We start from the raw sequence: 15,515 nt of genomic DNA on the forward strand, positions 1-15,515 counted from the left end.
TTGTCTTGATAATTCATCTTAGGAGTCAATCTGGAGGAGAATGAAGACAGAGATTCTGAAAGATTCCTTCAAATTGAACAATTCAGGCCCAGATGCCCATATTTTGTGGATAACACACACAACAAACTCTTTAACTCTGAAGTGAAATCACCTGTGCTTTTCAAATACTGGGTGAGTGTCATAAACGGAAAGTCTTTGTGGGAAGCCAGTATTACCAGAGAAAGGAAACATCACAAAATCCAGGGGTTTGGTTTTTAGAGCATATTTTATTTTACAATCATAGAGATTTAACATCTGCTAGCAGTGTAACACCAAAATTTAACATCAATCTATTTAAAACTCTTATAATGGGAACTATGTTTTTCAAAAATGGTAAAAAAAAAAAAACAAACAAAAACCCAACCACATACACAACAAAAACAGTTGTAACATACATATAGTACATCCACTTTCCATTCGTGAAGAAGATTGTCATTTTTGTTTTCGTGAAATTTGTCAAAATAGGTATGTCTGTATAATATTCACATTCTGGAAGGCAAGAGAAATCTTCAAATTTAACTGTAAATTTAAACATTTTATTTGTGTATGTGTGTATGTATGTATACATATACATATATGTATACATACATATATATATACATATAACTTAGAACAACCAAAACATTAAAAATAGCAGCAACGTTGATCTTTAAATATTATAATGTTATAGTAGATTGTTCACATAATGTAGATCTATTTTAGTAGCTTTTTCATTATTAATATCTAATACAACATACAAACTTTAAGGTCCTGGTCTTGTTGCCAAGTAACTTAGAACATAGATTCAATAAATACTATGCAAAGAATGATTATAAAACACAGACTACAGAACATTTTCTAGACCAGAAAAAAAAAATATACAGAAAGGTTTTAGCGGAAAAATCAGGTCTCAAGGAGGTTCAGAGACATGTAAGGAAACTGCATGATTCCCAAGGCAAAAGAGATGACCTGACAAGCTCCCTGAAATGTTGAATTGAATCCCAGGAAATGTGTCAATGGGGACAAGAAGGCACTGCTGTGTCTTTGTGAGGCCATGTTTCATTGGAATATGGCATGAAAGTGATTAACAACTGGAAACTTTCCAGGGATAGAATCATTTCTCACCAGGAGGCAAGACACTGGACAGGAGATCGATATTTATTTTTCAGCCTTTACATTTATTCTGATGGCCAACAGCATAAAAAACAAGATTTCAGCAGGACCTTGTGTACTGAAGCCTAGAAGGTAGAAAAAATTGATCCAAGCCACTGGATTGATGTGCTCATCTTGTTGGCTTAAAAAGAACTCCAGATGTGGTAACAGGGATTTCTTTGAACCCAGCTTCATTTACAGAAGTTGTTCCTGCAACTGTGACTTCTTTTATATTTCAAAGGTTTTGCAGAAGAAGTAAATGGTTAGGTCTCACAATGGGGCTGGATCTCTGTCTGCCCTGTGATGAGACTGAGCTCTGGTATTTATTGTTAGCAGTTTGTCTTCATTTTCAAATCAGTTCACACACTATTTTAATTGATTCTCTCTCTCTCTCTCTCTCTCACACACACACACACACACACACACGAATGTGTGAGGAAGCCAGGGTAGGCATCCAAGTACTCACTTTCAAGACCAGAAAAACTGAGGCTCCCAGGGATCAAAATGACTTAGCTTGTCACAGACACAAACACAATCAAACTGTAAGTGTCTTCTGCAGAACTTAACTCTATCCAACAGTTACTTATTATTATTTTTTTTTTAGATTTACTTATTTTGGCGTGGAGAGAGGCAGTGGAAGAGAATCTTAAGCAGACTCCTCACTGAGCACAGAGCCCCACATGGGAGGCTCGATTTCATGACCCTGAGATCATGACCTGAGCTGAAACCAAGAGTCAGACACTAAACTGACTGAGCCACCCAGGGGCCCTCAACAGTTACTTATTTTTAAGAAGAGGAGTTTGGTCATAGTTGTTTCTGGAGAATAAAGTAATTTGAAGGGGGTAGGGGGAAAAGAGGAAGAAAAATTAGTTCCAGAGAAGAAGGGGAGAGAAGTGGTGCCTCCTGGCTCTCAGTATCATAAACTTTAAAACCAGCAAAGTACATTTCACAGGTAGAACACAGGCATTTACAAAAATATTTACTCTAGTCTTTCAAATAGTCTCACACTGGCCTTGATTACTACATCTTTATGTAGATGCTGAGGCTGACACTGAAACGTAAGATCAGCAAAAAATTTTTACATGAGTTCCATGATTTCCCAAGAGACATAAAAAAAAATTCTACAACCTGTTCTCAGGACCCTGCTCCTGTCCCACTTCACCCCCGGTACAAGACAGTGACATTAAAATAGATGTATATTTGATTCGTCTGGTAGTTTTCTAAGGTGTAGGTTTTACAAAATACCATTAATGAATATTCTTCCTATGTCATTAAGAAACTTAAATTTTCCTCTCTCTATCTAAGCTGAGGAGACTTCAGTAGACTTAAACAGTTTTTGTAAGTTTAAGCTTGGATTCTACTTGGATAGTTACTAGAGACTTAAGTAAAAATTTTAAATGGCCATAATAGTTAATTTAGAAAGCTGTCATATTTTACACAACCTTTTCAAGAAAATTCAGTGATTCTTAGTTTAAGGTTCCATAAAACAAAATTACACTAATTCCACTATAAAAGAACCCTACATATAATGATAATCTATGAGCTAGAAGACTTAGGTTCAACGTTTGGGAGTGTAACACTTTCAACTATTAATCAAGTTCTTATATTTAATCAATAATTTTAAAGAACTAATTGAATTAAAAAGAGATCATTCATGAAGCCATTGTGTAACATGATGCAAAAGTCCTACAGATCCCTTTGTTTCTCTTCAGGCACCACTTATCCCAATCCCCCCAGCCCCCACCCAGCCTCCCTGACATTCACCCGCTGTAAATGCCCCGCCAACAGAATCTTTGGACTCTGAACTGAAAGGGTGAGGCACCAATAGGAAAATTATGCTTTGGCAAGCAGGAAATTGGACAATTGTTTGAGCTTTCCTGAGGTAATGGTTTCTCCTTCAAATATTCTAATGGTTAAGAAAAGTCTAGGGAGCTGAATTAAAAGACAAGTGGAGTGTTGGTCTCTGAACATAAACACTACCCTGAAATTGGTGGTTTCAATGGTTACATGATTATCCCACACTCCAACACCTTTTCTGTAGAATCTTGATTGCTATGAGGAAAATGTAAGATATTAAGGTTGCTGTGGGGCTAGGGCAAGCCTTGAAGGCATTGTACAACTCATTACAATTTGGATTTAATTCCTACGTGTTTCTATAAAAGTACCTGGCATACAGTTGGAGCTCAGTAGTTTCTGAGCTCTGATGATGGACTGTTTAGAATCTCTGATTTAGCTCCATAAGGTTACAAGGAAACAAACATAAAAACACCCAACCAAATTCAGGCTAATTGTCGCCTTTGTGCATGGAATTATGGACACCTCGCAAACTATGAGGAGTTAAGTTCGAGTGGAACTGGGCATGGTAGAGCACACAAGTCCATAAGAACTCTATTTATCAGACATCTTCCTTCTATCATGATTTCATCATGATGTGATTATGGGATTTTTAGCCATAAGTAATTTTTTTGAAGATAAAGTGATCCATTGTCTCTGCTGCTCTTCAAGCATTTCCGCCAGGCATTTAATCAAGACAGGATCCACCTTAGAATCAAATTTATTAGCAAACCAGTGCCCGTCGTTTATGAGCCACCTTAATTCTGCCGCCCCAAAGATACACACACTTCGAAGGTGGGAGCCCGTACATCGCGGATACAAGACGCCTTCGTGATAGTTCCATTTGACAAGGCGGGTCTTACTCTGTAAGTCAGACACATCCTGGGCTGACCTAGAAATCTCCCCAGGTACTCCTGGTACCCGAATTAAGGTAGCCCAAAAATGTTCATCCGGCGAGTACGTATCTTCAGACCAGGCAAAAAAGTCTTTAACGAGGGAGTTGTTGAAAATGGATTTCACAAATGCCCGACTTAAAACAAAATAAGCACTGCCAACAAATATCTCAATGTTATGAGGGGCGGCTTCCTTGGAGACGTTTGTCCTTACTGGTAGCTTCACATATTCATAAGGCACCTGTCTGAGTTCATGGTGATAAGTGAATCTTTCCATTTTACTGTTTGGGGGTTTCACGGTTTCTAACATATTTGCTCCGTTGAGTTTCTTCAACTCTGACACCAATTCAAAATTTGACTTCAAAGGAAAATCTTGCCCACACAGATTGATAACGTATTTCCAACGAACTGAGGACTTGAGGAGGTCTGACAAGCAATTCAGATCGGCCTGGAGTCTGGAAATATGTGCGTATTGCACTGTCTCTAATTTGGAGGCAATGAAAACATTGGAAAAGCACTTGGCTAAATTGTTCATGGCAACTTTGAAGACATCAGGCGACTTATGGTCATAGTGGATGCAGTAAATATTGTGTTGGTGGTATATAGCATGGAGTAGCCTTTCAACCATAATGGCGTCTTTATGAACGACCAAAGAGTAGGCTATTGGGAAGCTCTTCTCCTCCCTTGAAACGGGCTTTTGATGGTACCTTCGGAGGGTCTGATAAACGTCACAGTCACTGGTTATTGCCACGACGTCCTCATCATCCAAGTCAATGATGTCTCTCCTTCTTATTTCCAGACTCTTGCCGATTTCCAAAGGCGCCTGTTCATAGACCCCTGAGCAGTTCACGTCATACCTGACTTCATTCTTCACATTGGTGTACCTGTTTCTTACAAAAGGTGAGGTACTCAGGAAGGACTCGACCAAGTAAACACCTCTTTGAGGGAAGAAGAGGCTTTTCACATTTAGAAGCTTCAACAGGGAGAACAGCCACAGAGTTACAAATAAGATGAAAACCTTCTGCTGTGCTGGGTATTTAAAACAACATTTGAACGTCTTCATTCTGTAAGAGGAAAAAGGAGTAATTCAGTTGAAATACGAGAAAGAGAACTAAGAGAAAATTAGTTCAGTTCAATCAAAATTCACTGGGTAGTACCTTTCACATGCCAGGCAGAATGCTGGGCCCCAGGGTAAATAAGACAAGGTTCTCACCATTATGAGAATCCAGAAAAAAAAATGAATGAGAATATACAGAATGGTAGTATTTTGTGGTATTCTGTGTTAACTATATCTGAATTGTGAGAGATGTTGGTTACCAAACAGAATGGCCAAATTATGTAAACTCCTAAAATATGGGTACTGTGTAACTTTTACTGTCTGCATTTCTGCTTAGCATATTTGGGGATAGATTACTCTGGTTTGGGCAGAACTGGTCTACACAGTTTTATGTCATTTAGAGGTCAGAGGAGATGCGAATGCCCCACCTGAGCCTAAAAGGGGCATCCATGGTGAGTCTCCCTTCAGATCCTTATGAGATTTAGATCTGAAGTCAGATGGGGAAAGCCCATTGCTACAGACTGAATCTTTATGTCTCTCCCCGATTCACATTTTGAAACCTAAGCCCTGGGCTGATGGCATTACGAGGTGGAGGCTTCGGGAGGTGGTTAGATCATGGGGGTGGGGCCCTGGTTGATGGGAGTAGTGCCTTTGTAAGAAAAGACCCCAGAGAGCTCCCTTTTTCCTTTCACCACGTGAAATATGGATTAATTACATCCACACCATAGTGAAAAAGTCTGAAACAAGTCTGCATCTGCCCTGGTGAGATGATTCCCATATACACAGTGAAAGGGAAATGAGCAAAATGTGTAGCTGTGTACAGCGTGCTCACATGTGTGTCCAAAAAAAAAAAAAAAATGATGATACAAATAACATCTACACCCAAAGAGCACATGTAGTTGGAAAGCAGTTGCAGATAATGTGTAAACAAAAGGGCTTGGCTGTGTTCTAATAAAACTTTATTTATGAAAAGGCAGGTGGCTGGCTATTTCCAGAGGGATACTGTATAGACACGACACCAGGAAGAGGAGCTGCTTTGCAGGGTGGGATGGGACAGGATGGGGGATTAGCAGGCTGGGTAGGAAGGAGATTAATCACCAAATATCCTTCTGTATTTGATTTTTTAAAAATGATTATATGTTTTTCAGATAAAAAACAGGCTAATCAAACGGAGGCACAGATGAATTTATTTTGGAAGCAGCAGGAAGGGGAAATCAGAAAGCAGCACCCCAAGGTCTGAGGACAGGAGGGCCAGCTGGGTTCATAGGGCTGTTTCAAAGAAGTTCAAATCCTGAGACCTGGGGAGGTCTGAGGAGCCCACGTGCAATTTCTTAATGATGAGGGAACAGAAGGCTGGCTGAGGACAAAGCAAAAGCTGACACCCTGTAACCTTCCCCCACCCCCACTCCTGGATGGGACTTACAGGACAGTCTTTAGGAATCTCCCAACTATCTTAATGTTAATACCTTGCTAGAGGGGAAAACCTTGACAATGGCAAGGCCTCAAGGCCTCAAGGCCTCCAGTATCCTGTAGGTCCTCTTTAGCATATGAAAGTTCTTTTGAAACCTCCCTTTTTTCTTACCTCCCCCAACCCCATAGTACATAACCTGCCACCCCTCACAACCCCTGGGCAACAGCGCTTCCTGCCCACGGGTCCTGTCCCCATGCTTTAATAAACCACCACTTTGCACCAAAGATGTCTCAAGAATTCTTTCTTGGTCATCAGCTCCGGACTCCACCCCACTGAACCTCACTTACATTCTAAAACTTTATCATTAACACATATCAGTAAATTTTACATGAGGACATAATTATTGTTCCCAATTTCCTTAGAATTAACAAGCCATTTGAACCTGATTAATTTTTGCATATTTCTTTACGGGTTAATTGAACTAGCTCTCCTGGGAAGGGCATGGCCTCGTTCACCTTTACTGGAAAGACATTTGTTAAAGAACACCTTACTGACAACAAACTGTCCTCCCCAATCCCATCACAGTCTCTCCCGGGTGGGTTTCCCTGGGGTCCTGTTTCTCAACTGCTCTTCTCACACACTCTGTCCCTAGCTCTCTGGACTGTGACATGTGGCCAACACCTTTGTCTCCAGCCTCACCTGCTGCCCAGGCTTCTGACATGAACGTCCAGTTGCGTGATGGACATCTCCACAACTCCACCAGATATCCCGCAGGCACCCTACCTCCAATGAGTCCCAGACTGAACCTGACATCTCCTCTCCTGTGTTTTTGTGTCAGTGTATGGTGAGACCAACCACTCAATAACCCAAGCTTGACATGAGAGAGCCAGAATCTGACTCTTCCATTTCCCTCACACCCACATTATCAGATCATCTCATAAACACCATCCCTTCTTCTCCAACTGCATTACCTGATCAGCATCCAGGGAATCCCAGCCAGGCTTGTGGCCCTGGGTCTCAGCTTTCTGCTCCTCCGAAGCAAACTGAAGTGGGTTCCATACACTCAGGCTCAAGCTCAAGGTCCCTGCCAGTTGTTACAGAGCATGGGAGAATGGACTCCGGACACACAGGGCCACACTAACTGCAACTCCGGAAGCTTGAGCATGCACTCAGAGGTACGTGTTGTGGTAAAATTTGACTTACAAGATTTATCAATCCCAAATCAACCTATCTCATCATTGTCCTAATGCATGGTAAGTAGGCATACATAGGAAGGAGCTTACATAAATGGTTAGGATTAGAATGAATCCTACCCAAAGTAAATTTTTGCTTTTTTGTTTCTCCCTTTATTGGTCTATGGGATCTCTACTTAGCGTCCATTACTAGTTCCCCCTGATACACAGTGGTAAAATGAAAATATCCCTCCCTCTCTTCTTTCTTTCCTCCCTCCCTTCCTCCCTAAGATTGTATTTATTTATTTGAGAGAGAGAGAGAGAGAGAATGAGTAGGTAGGAGAGGGAGAAGCAGGCTCCTCGCTGAGCTGAGCAGGGAATCTGATGGCGGGACTTGATCCGGGGGCCTCCAGGATCATGACCTGAACCAAAGGCAGACACCCAACCAACTGGGCTACCCAGATGCCCCAATCCCCTTAAATTTCTAGAGAGGCTTTCAAAGACTTCCAGAGTTGTGGTGTTTATGACGTACCATTTAACTATCATCTTCACATGTACATAAAAAGGCAAAGACTGGCTCCCTGTCCTGTTGCCCATTTCCAGGGGCTCCTTGCACCCAAGCTTCCCCATCCTTCCTGAGAACCCCTGGAGCACACACTTCCTGATTCCAGTCTGGTGCCTAGAAAGCCTGATTCGAGCTAGAGGGCATGGCTGCCTGCCCACAGAGAGAAGGTGACTGGGCGCTGGTGGCAGGGGCGCTGTGAGAAGTCCTGTGGGATCTGGCTCTGCGTCGCATGTCTGAGCTTCACCAGCCAGGGATGAGAGGTGATTTTAAAGCAACGAGGGGAGGGAACTGGGACAGCCCAGGCATCTGGCTCTCGAATTCTTCTTCTCTTTTCCTACTCTGGGAATCTTTAAGGAGGAGAGCTCCTTATGGATCAGCCCTAGACGTCAGGAGAACCAAGCAGCCCCCCAATACTACCCTGTCCCAAGTCACCGGGGGAGGTGTAAGCCCTTTGGTGTGAAAGAACTTTTGTCAAATCCTGAAAGGGACTGTGGGCTTCTTCCCGGCTTTGGTGAGAATCTCTAAGGGCACGAAAGCCTCAGGAAGTGAGAAACCACCGTTTCCAACCGTGGCTCTGCTTTCCTCTGGAGAGAATCTGTGTGTGACACCCATGGGGAGCCACAGAGGGTACAGGTGGGCTGTGGGCAGGCACCTGCCCAGTGTGGCACCTGCCTCACCTCCCTGCCACCTGCAGCCCGAACTCAGGACTCCCCACAACGGGAACGAGCTCCTGAGGTCTGAGCAGACCTTGCTGGGGTCAGGCTGCAGTCCTGTGGGCCACATGGTTCCTAGGAGATGAGTGTAGCAACGCCCCCTTCTGCAAACACCCAATGCCCGCTGCTTCCTTCTTCAGGCCCCGGGAGCGGGAAGCAGGCAGGCATTTTGCTGCCAGGAAGTAGTCTGATAATTACATTACAAATAAGTGCCCACCCACAGGAGAAGGGGTACTTCACCCTCCACCTGCCCAGACAAATAAGGAGCCCGGTCCACTGCGGAGTTTACTGCCACACACGGGGACACGAGTCCCTAGGGAGGAAGACACGACTGAGAAGGACGTGATAACACGGCTGGATCTCTACAGTTCAGCTGAAATAAGGTCTGTTTGGATAATTCAATAAAAAACCAACCAAGACACTGAATGAGGCCTTTTCCACAAACCCGGTTCTTTACCCTGCCTTTCCAGGCACTGTTTACAGCCTTAAGAGAAACAGCAGGCACACAAAAGGTACACCCAGCTAAGTGATGATAATTGTAGTCAGGGCTAAGTGGCCACAACCATTAGCAGCTCTTCCTCGAACTCTCCTTAAGTCAGCAATCTCAAAACCCAGGACTGCCAAATAGCGCATGCTTGCCTTCCCGAGGGAGGAGGGAGAATGGAAACTCAGGACACGGAGGAGGAGGCGGCTGAGGACCAAAGCACTGACTCTGGTTTAGCTTAGGGACCAGGAATGAAGGATCTACCATCCGTATTTGCAGAATAGGTGTTCTCTGCTCCCTCCACTCCCCTGCCTCTCTTGCTCCCTCCCTGCACACCCCACTCCTCTCCAGTAACTCAGATGGGGAAGGGCGGCACTTGAGAGAGATAGTACCGGGTTGGGGAGAGCCTTCAGGATACTGAACCTCTGAAGCCCAGTTTTCTTGTCTCCAAATGGGAATGAGAAATCCCCTCAAGCTGCTGCGAGGGCACAGGAGCCCCTGCATGTGAATGGGGTCACTCCATAGAGAGGCACAGTGTACCTGACACCTGTGCCCATCTTGCCTGACTCCAAACCTTGGGGTTTCTAGTACATTACACAGGATGCGCTGACAGGCAGACAATGTTAAGGAAATGACTGACCCCTTTTCTGACCAACATAGGAGGTGGAAACGACACCAGGGGAGCAGTCGAGAGCTAAGACCTTGCTCGGGGGCTGCACCAGAAAGGCGGATGCCACACGGGTGCCACAGTACACGTCCCCTGCTCCAGCCACACAGCTGGGGCTTCTGCTCAGAGGAGGCCCTCCACTCATCTCAGAAACAGCCTATGGAGCACCTGCACCCTGGACAAGTTGCTCAAACTCCCCCATCTCTGTGTCCACATCAGTATAAGTCTGCTAATCACAGCAGCCACTATGGGGCTCTGGAGGTTAAATGGGGTAAGGCATGCAAAGTGCTTTAGCACAGTCCTGACACGGACTGCCTGGCCAGTACTGGCTGTGGCTTCATCTTCATCATTATCTTCACCTGCATCACAGTCACCTGAGCGACAAGCTACCCCCCTCCTCCTCTGCATTGACTTCCCTAAAGATCCCGCCCACACCTCTGGTTTACCGTCCTGTCTTTTTAATCTATCTTCCATTTTCCCATTCTGACATAAATTCAGTGTTTTAGAATGGATGCCTGAATGCTTCTAGGTACTCCTTATTAAATTAATATCAGCATTATTATGAACGTAGAGTCCCCAAAGAGTCCTTACATGGGGCAACGTTCTAGATCCTCTGCGTGTGTGCAGCCCCCTCAGCGGATTGATGCGGTGAGCACGACCTTCATCCGTCTTTTACAAGCCAGTAAACTAAAACCCGTGGGGACTGAGAAATGACCCAAGGTTATACGGAGCTAGGATCCCCATCAGTTGAAACTTGAACCCAGAGAATTGTGTTCCAGGGATGCATTCTTAACCCTCTAGGTAATACTAATACTGTCTCTCGGAACGTAACGTTTTCCACAACAGTTTTTGTCCTTGAATAAAATTTCTCATTACTATGTCTTACCTGACCGTCCCAAAGCTGAAACAGGAAATGGACATCAAATCACCTCGCCCTGAGACCCTCCACCCAGTTTAAGGGATTCTGTACATGGAGAATTAGCCTGGAGCCTTGCTGGGGGAGGCACACACTCTGTTCCTGTGGTCAGAGGCTGGGGCAATCCAGGAGACCAGTCAACCTTCCGGCCATGGAACCCATCGAAGGAAAAGCAAGCTAGCTCATTTGATGAATTCTTGTCTTATATCCCATCACTGACGACTTACTTGTTCTGGTTGTGACTAGTCACACAGTTGGGGATCTCTGAGAATAACTAACTAGTTTAGCAAACTTTCTGGGTGAAATTTCTCTCTGCATGAAGAATATCCCCCCTGTGAGGAACCTTTAACTTCTTAAACTTAGTATCATTACATGTTAGTGCGAAAAATGGGATTTCAAGAGTTGATTGATTTAGAAATGTCAGGATTTCGTTTGTTCCTAAAGTTTTACAAAGAAGAATCATCATTTAAGAACATTAATATAAAGATGAACTCACTAAAAATAAATAAATAAATAAATAAATAATTATATAAATAAATTCCTGACCTAGCTGAGTAAGCTAAGGTCCTTCTACCACAGCGTCTTGATTTCATTAAGGTCATTGGTTCTGCCCTGGGTAACAGGCTCATCATCAAACCAAGAGAAAGTTTTCGAGAAGACCATCAGTGGGAGGATGACTCACTCAAGATGCATTTCTTTAACACCCCACAGCACCTGCAGAGTCAGTAAAGGAGCAGAAAGGCAAGGTTCTTGCCCAGCTGACCTAACATTCTCATTGTTCTAGAGGGAAGACCGCAAAGGCAAGTAATGATCAGACTGTGAGTAGGTAAACAGTAACCACGAAAAACACAAGAATGGCGTGACTCCGGCCAAAATACAATACAACTAGAGGACAAATCCTCAAATAATAAGAGATTATAGGCTCCAAAGGGAAAAGAAAGTGTTTTTCTGTTCTGTTTATAAAAGTAAACACTTTCATTAAAAAAAAGAGAAAGACAAGTCTAAAGAAAAAAATAAAGCTCACCAGTAATCCAACCGCCTGCCAAAAGCATTCTGTTGGCCAGGATGTCCTTCCAGACTATATTCAGTAAAGACACTGCTGTGGGCTTGCTTTTTAACCAGGAGTCTCGCTATTTAGGTATTGTCTTACCTGTTTCTTGCATTTCACAATACACTGTGAATTAAGTCCTATTCTAAACTGTGTCCGTAAATTGTTAGAAACTAAACCACTTCTGAGGTCAACATACTCTTCTATGAGGAAAAAAAAACACACAACCATTTCAATAATAGAATTTACTTTTCTGGGCCTTCTTCACCAAAGCTTAAATTATCGCATAATTCCTGCAGAAACCTAGAAGCAAAATCCTAAAACTGACAAGGACTTTAACGGTAATGGAGTTCAACTTCCTCCTTCTCTAGATGAGAAAACAGAGTCCCAACCACCATTTTTTTTTTCGTAGCAATCATTTAACACTGTTTCATTCTTGGGACGCCAGGAATGTGTTTATTCTGTTATGTACATGTTTGTACATCCAACTGCTCCCCCTCGAGGGCCTGGACAGAGCGGGGACTTTTATTGCCCAGGATCTAGAGCCCTCATGGTGGTATTCTGTCCAGCCTGACTCGGCTGCTCCCTCAACTCAGACTGTTCAGGTCAAAGTCAATAAAAATCATCACGTTCCCAGATTCAATGGACCCATACCTGTCATTTCCTAACAGTCTATCCTGAGCACTAATACTATTTGTGTTACTCATTCCACTCAATAAACCTACTAGGTTTATTATCCCTATCATTCATTCTTTATCCCCCCCATCACTGTCCCCATTTTTCAGATTAGGAAATTGAGACACTGAGAGTAAATAGCTAGTATCGGGAGGACAGGATTTTCAACTCTGGCCCAAATTTCAGAGCCTACGGTATTAACCACAATGTCAGGGTGCCTCTCCAATCTCTTGGCAGGAGTAGAACCCTGTTGGTTCTACATCTAAAATGTGTTTTGAATCCACCCACCACCACATCCACGCTATTCCACAGGAACCACCAAAGGCCAAGCCACCATCAACTCTTTGCCTCTAAAGGAAATAACTTCCTCACTAGACTCCCTTTCGTCCCTCTAATCCGTTCTCTGTAATATAGCCAAAAGAATCATTTAAACACATAAATCAGACTGCTCTCCCTCCCTAGTCCTACTCCCTCCACTTAAAACCCCTCACTGGGGTTTTACTGCACTTGGAATAAAGCCAGAAATCCTTTCCATGGCCACAAGGCCCAGCCAGTTCCTGTCCATACCTTCCTCTCTAACTGCATCTTATTCTGCTCTTCTTGCCCATACACTCTAAGCAATAGCTGCCTTCTCGAAGTTTCTAGAATGCCAGTCCCTTTCCTGCCTAAGGACCCTTGCACTTGCTGTCCCCATGTTCGGACCATTTTTCTCTGGATCCTGGGGTTACTGGTCCCTCACCGTCCTTCAAGCTGTAGGAGAAATGTCCTTTCCTCCGGTCCTCTCTGATCACTCTTCTCTAGTCTTTTTCCTGACTGCTGAACTCCTTGTTTTCTTTCAAGCACTCATCACAGCAGCAGTAACTTTGTTCGCTTGTTTATTTCTGTCTCCCTGACAAGCCTTGTTCTTGTTCTAGATCCAGATCCAGGTAATACCTAACTGGCACAGGGTAGTCATTCAGTGGGACAAAATCAGAAGACCTAAGTTCTAGTCTGGGCTGTGCCATCAAAAACTCAAGTCAGGGCGCCTGGGTGGCTCTGCTGGTTGAGTGTCTGACTTTTGATTTTGGCTCAAATCATGCTCTTGGGGGTGTGGGCTCGAGCCCCTTATGGGGTTCTGTGCTCAGCATGGAGCCTGCTTGTCTCTCTCCCCGCTCATGTATGCGCTCTCTCTCTCTCTCTCTCAAATAAATAAATAAAACCTTAACAACAAACAACTCAAGTCATCCTGGCAAGTCATTTAATCTTGGGCACATCCTTACTTCCCATGTGTTACATGGAATAATGTTTTGCTATCCGGCAATGCGATCATGAAGGTCACAGGCATGGACCTCTCTGCTCAGGCAGAGGACTGCAACCAGAGGAAATGGTTTCTTGGGAAAATTGGGAAAGGCTCCATACGTTGCAGTTTGGTTTTCCTTTTCTGAAATAGCACATGCATCATTTCCTGCATTCTGACATTCTAATTTTTTTTTCTCACTCCCTGACGACATTCTTTTTTGCTAATGTCTGGTGCAAATATCGTTCCGGGGGACGTACACCCGTCTTGGATTTTGAAAGACAGGAGGATAGTTACTCTAATCAGTAGAAGCTGTTGTTGTTGTTTTCCCTCCATCTGCTCAAAATCGTTTCAAAACTGATAACCAAAGAATTCCTTTCAAAGCAACCAGTTCTGGGCAGTTATCATGGCTAACCAGCTCCTGTAAACTCCATGCATGGCAGAAGCTGTATTAGTTCCCCTTGGTTCAGTATCTTTACGGGCAATTCTCCAGACAGACAGTGCAAGACTGCAGTGAAGCGTTAGAGCATCCCTAAGGACCATGTCCCATGCAGAGCAGGACTGAGGATGCCACAGCAGTGTGACACACAAAACATACCTTCAAACAGGGCCTCTGCCCGCGCTCAGTCGTGCTCAGTTGCTCAGACTGTCAAGCTAACACCGTCTGGGTGCAGGAAACCGGACCCTCCTCATCCGAGGGGAGGTGGATGGAGGCACCTGCAGAACTTGTCACAGCTGAGAGCTTCGGTATACAAGTAGGAACGCTACGGTCACCACCTTCGAGACTAAAGGTCTAAATGCAAAAGGTGGGCATAAACATCAGGGTGTCAACCACTGTTTGTTAATTCTTTCAACTAGTAACTTCACCGGAGTTTCTTTGTTTCGGGGAGATTTATGGGGGTCATTTAAAGTCATAGGAGAAACGAGCAATCCATACCAGGCTGTATTTACCAGATGGCGGTCCCCCAAGGTCATCAGAAATCTGGGCTGCAAGCAACGGAGAAGAAAAAAAAAGTGCAGAATTCAGGCAGGATTTTTATAGTCACAAAAACTGGGAGGTGGCCAACTTGGTTCTGGCTTTGGTACATCTGGTCCACAGGGCAAACATCAAAAGCGGATTCTGTATCCTTCTGGGCAAAACTACTGGGGTAAGTCTTTAGCAGGAAGTCTAAAGGGCCATAAATGATACTACCGAATGAAGTTTCTATTTTGTAATGATTTGTGACCCTCATGTTGCAAGACGTTGAGAGTTTTTTCTGGAGAAAAAAACAAAAATATAAAAAGGGTGGGATTTCAAAATATCTACACCCTTAAATTTTAGCTTCGATGGAAATGGCTTAAATAAAATGCTTCCTCCTTTTTAGATAGAAAATATTACCCAAAAAAAGTTAATTAATGGATCTGACCTCTGCCTCTCAAGCTTTATGAACAGCAATGTTACATTCCTTTCTTAGTTTCTTTTCTTCTCTGCCTTCCACACTTAGCCGGGCACAATACAGAGCCAAATATATTTTTTATGTTCTAAATGTAAAATGTGGGTTGAAAATATCTTGGCTTCTTTTTCTACAAGGAAGAAAAACTGAACTGAAAAACATTTGTGTCTTTCTTTAAAATGTATGCTAGAAAGAGAAAAAA

The 15,515-nt window shown here is 43.6% G+C and overlaps 1 protein-coding gene across 1 annotated transcript; it reads right to left on the reverse strand.

Annotated features, from left to right (window-relative positions):
• Window positions 1-1,608: 1,608 nt before the first annotated feature.
• LOC111148391 (glucosaminyl (N-acetyl) transferase 4, core 2) lies at window positions 1,609-14,907 on the reverse strand. Its single transcript, XM_022504906.1, has 2 exons — window positions 14,818-14,907; window positions 1,609-4,960 (listed from the first exon to the last, which is right to left on the reverse strand). Exon 2 carries the CDS (start codon window positions 4,957-4,959, stop codon window positions 3,595-3,597), a length of 1,365 nt encoding a protein of 454 aa, XP_022360614.1. The 5' UTR covers window position 4,960; window positions 14,818-14,907; the 3' UTR covers window positions 1,609-3,594.
• Between the last annotated feature and the right edge of the window lie 608 nt (window positions 14,908-15,515).

Source organism: Enhydra lutris, unplaced genomic scaffold, assembly GCF_002288905.1.
Source record: "Enhydra lutris kenyoni isolate GAN:26980312 unplaced genomic scaffold, ASM228890v2 scaffoldscaffold19, whole genome shotgun sequence".
Lineage (NCBI taxonomy): Eukaryota > Metazoa > Chordata > Mammalia > Carnivora > Mustelidae > Enhydra > Enhydra lutris.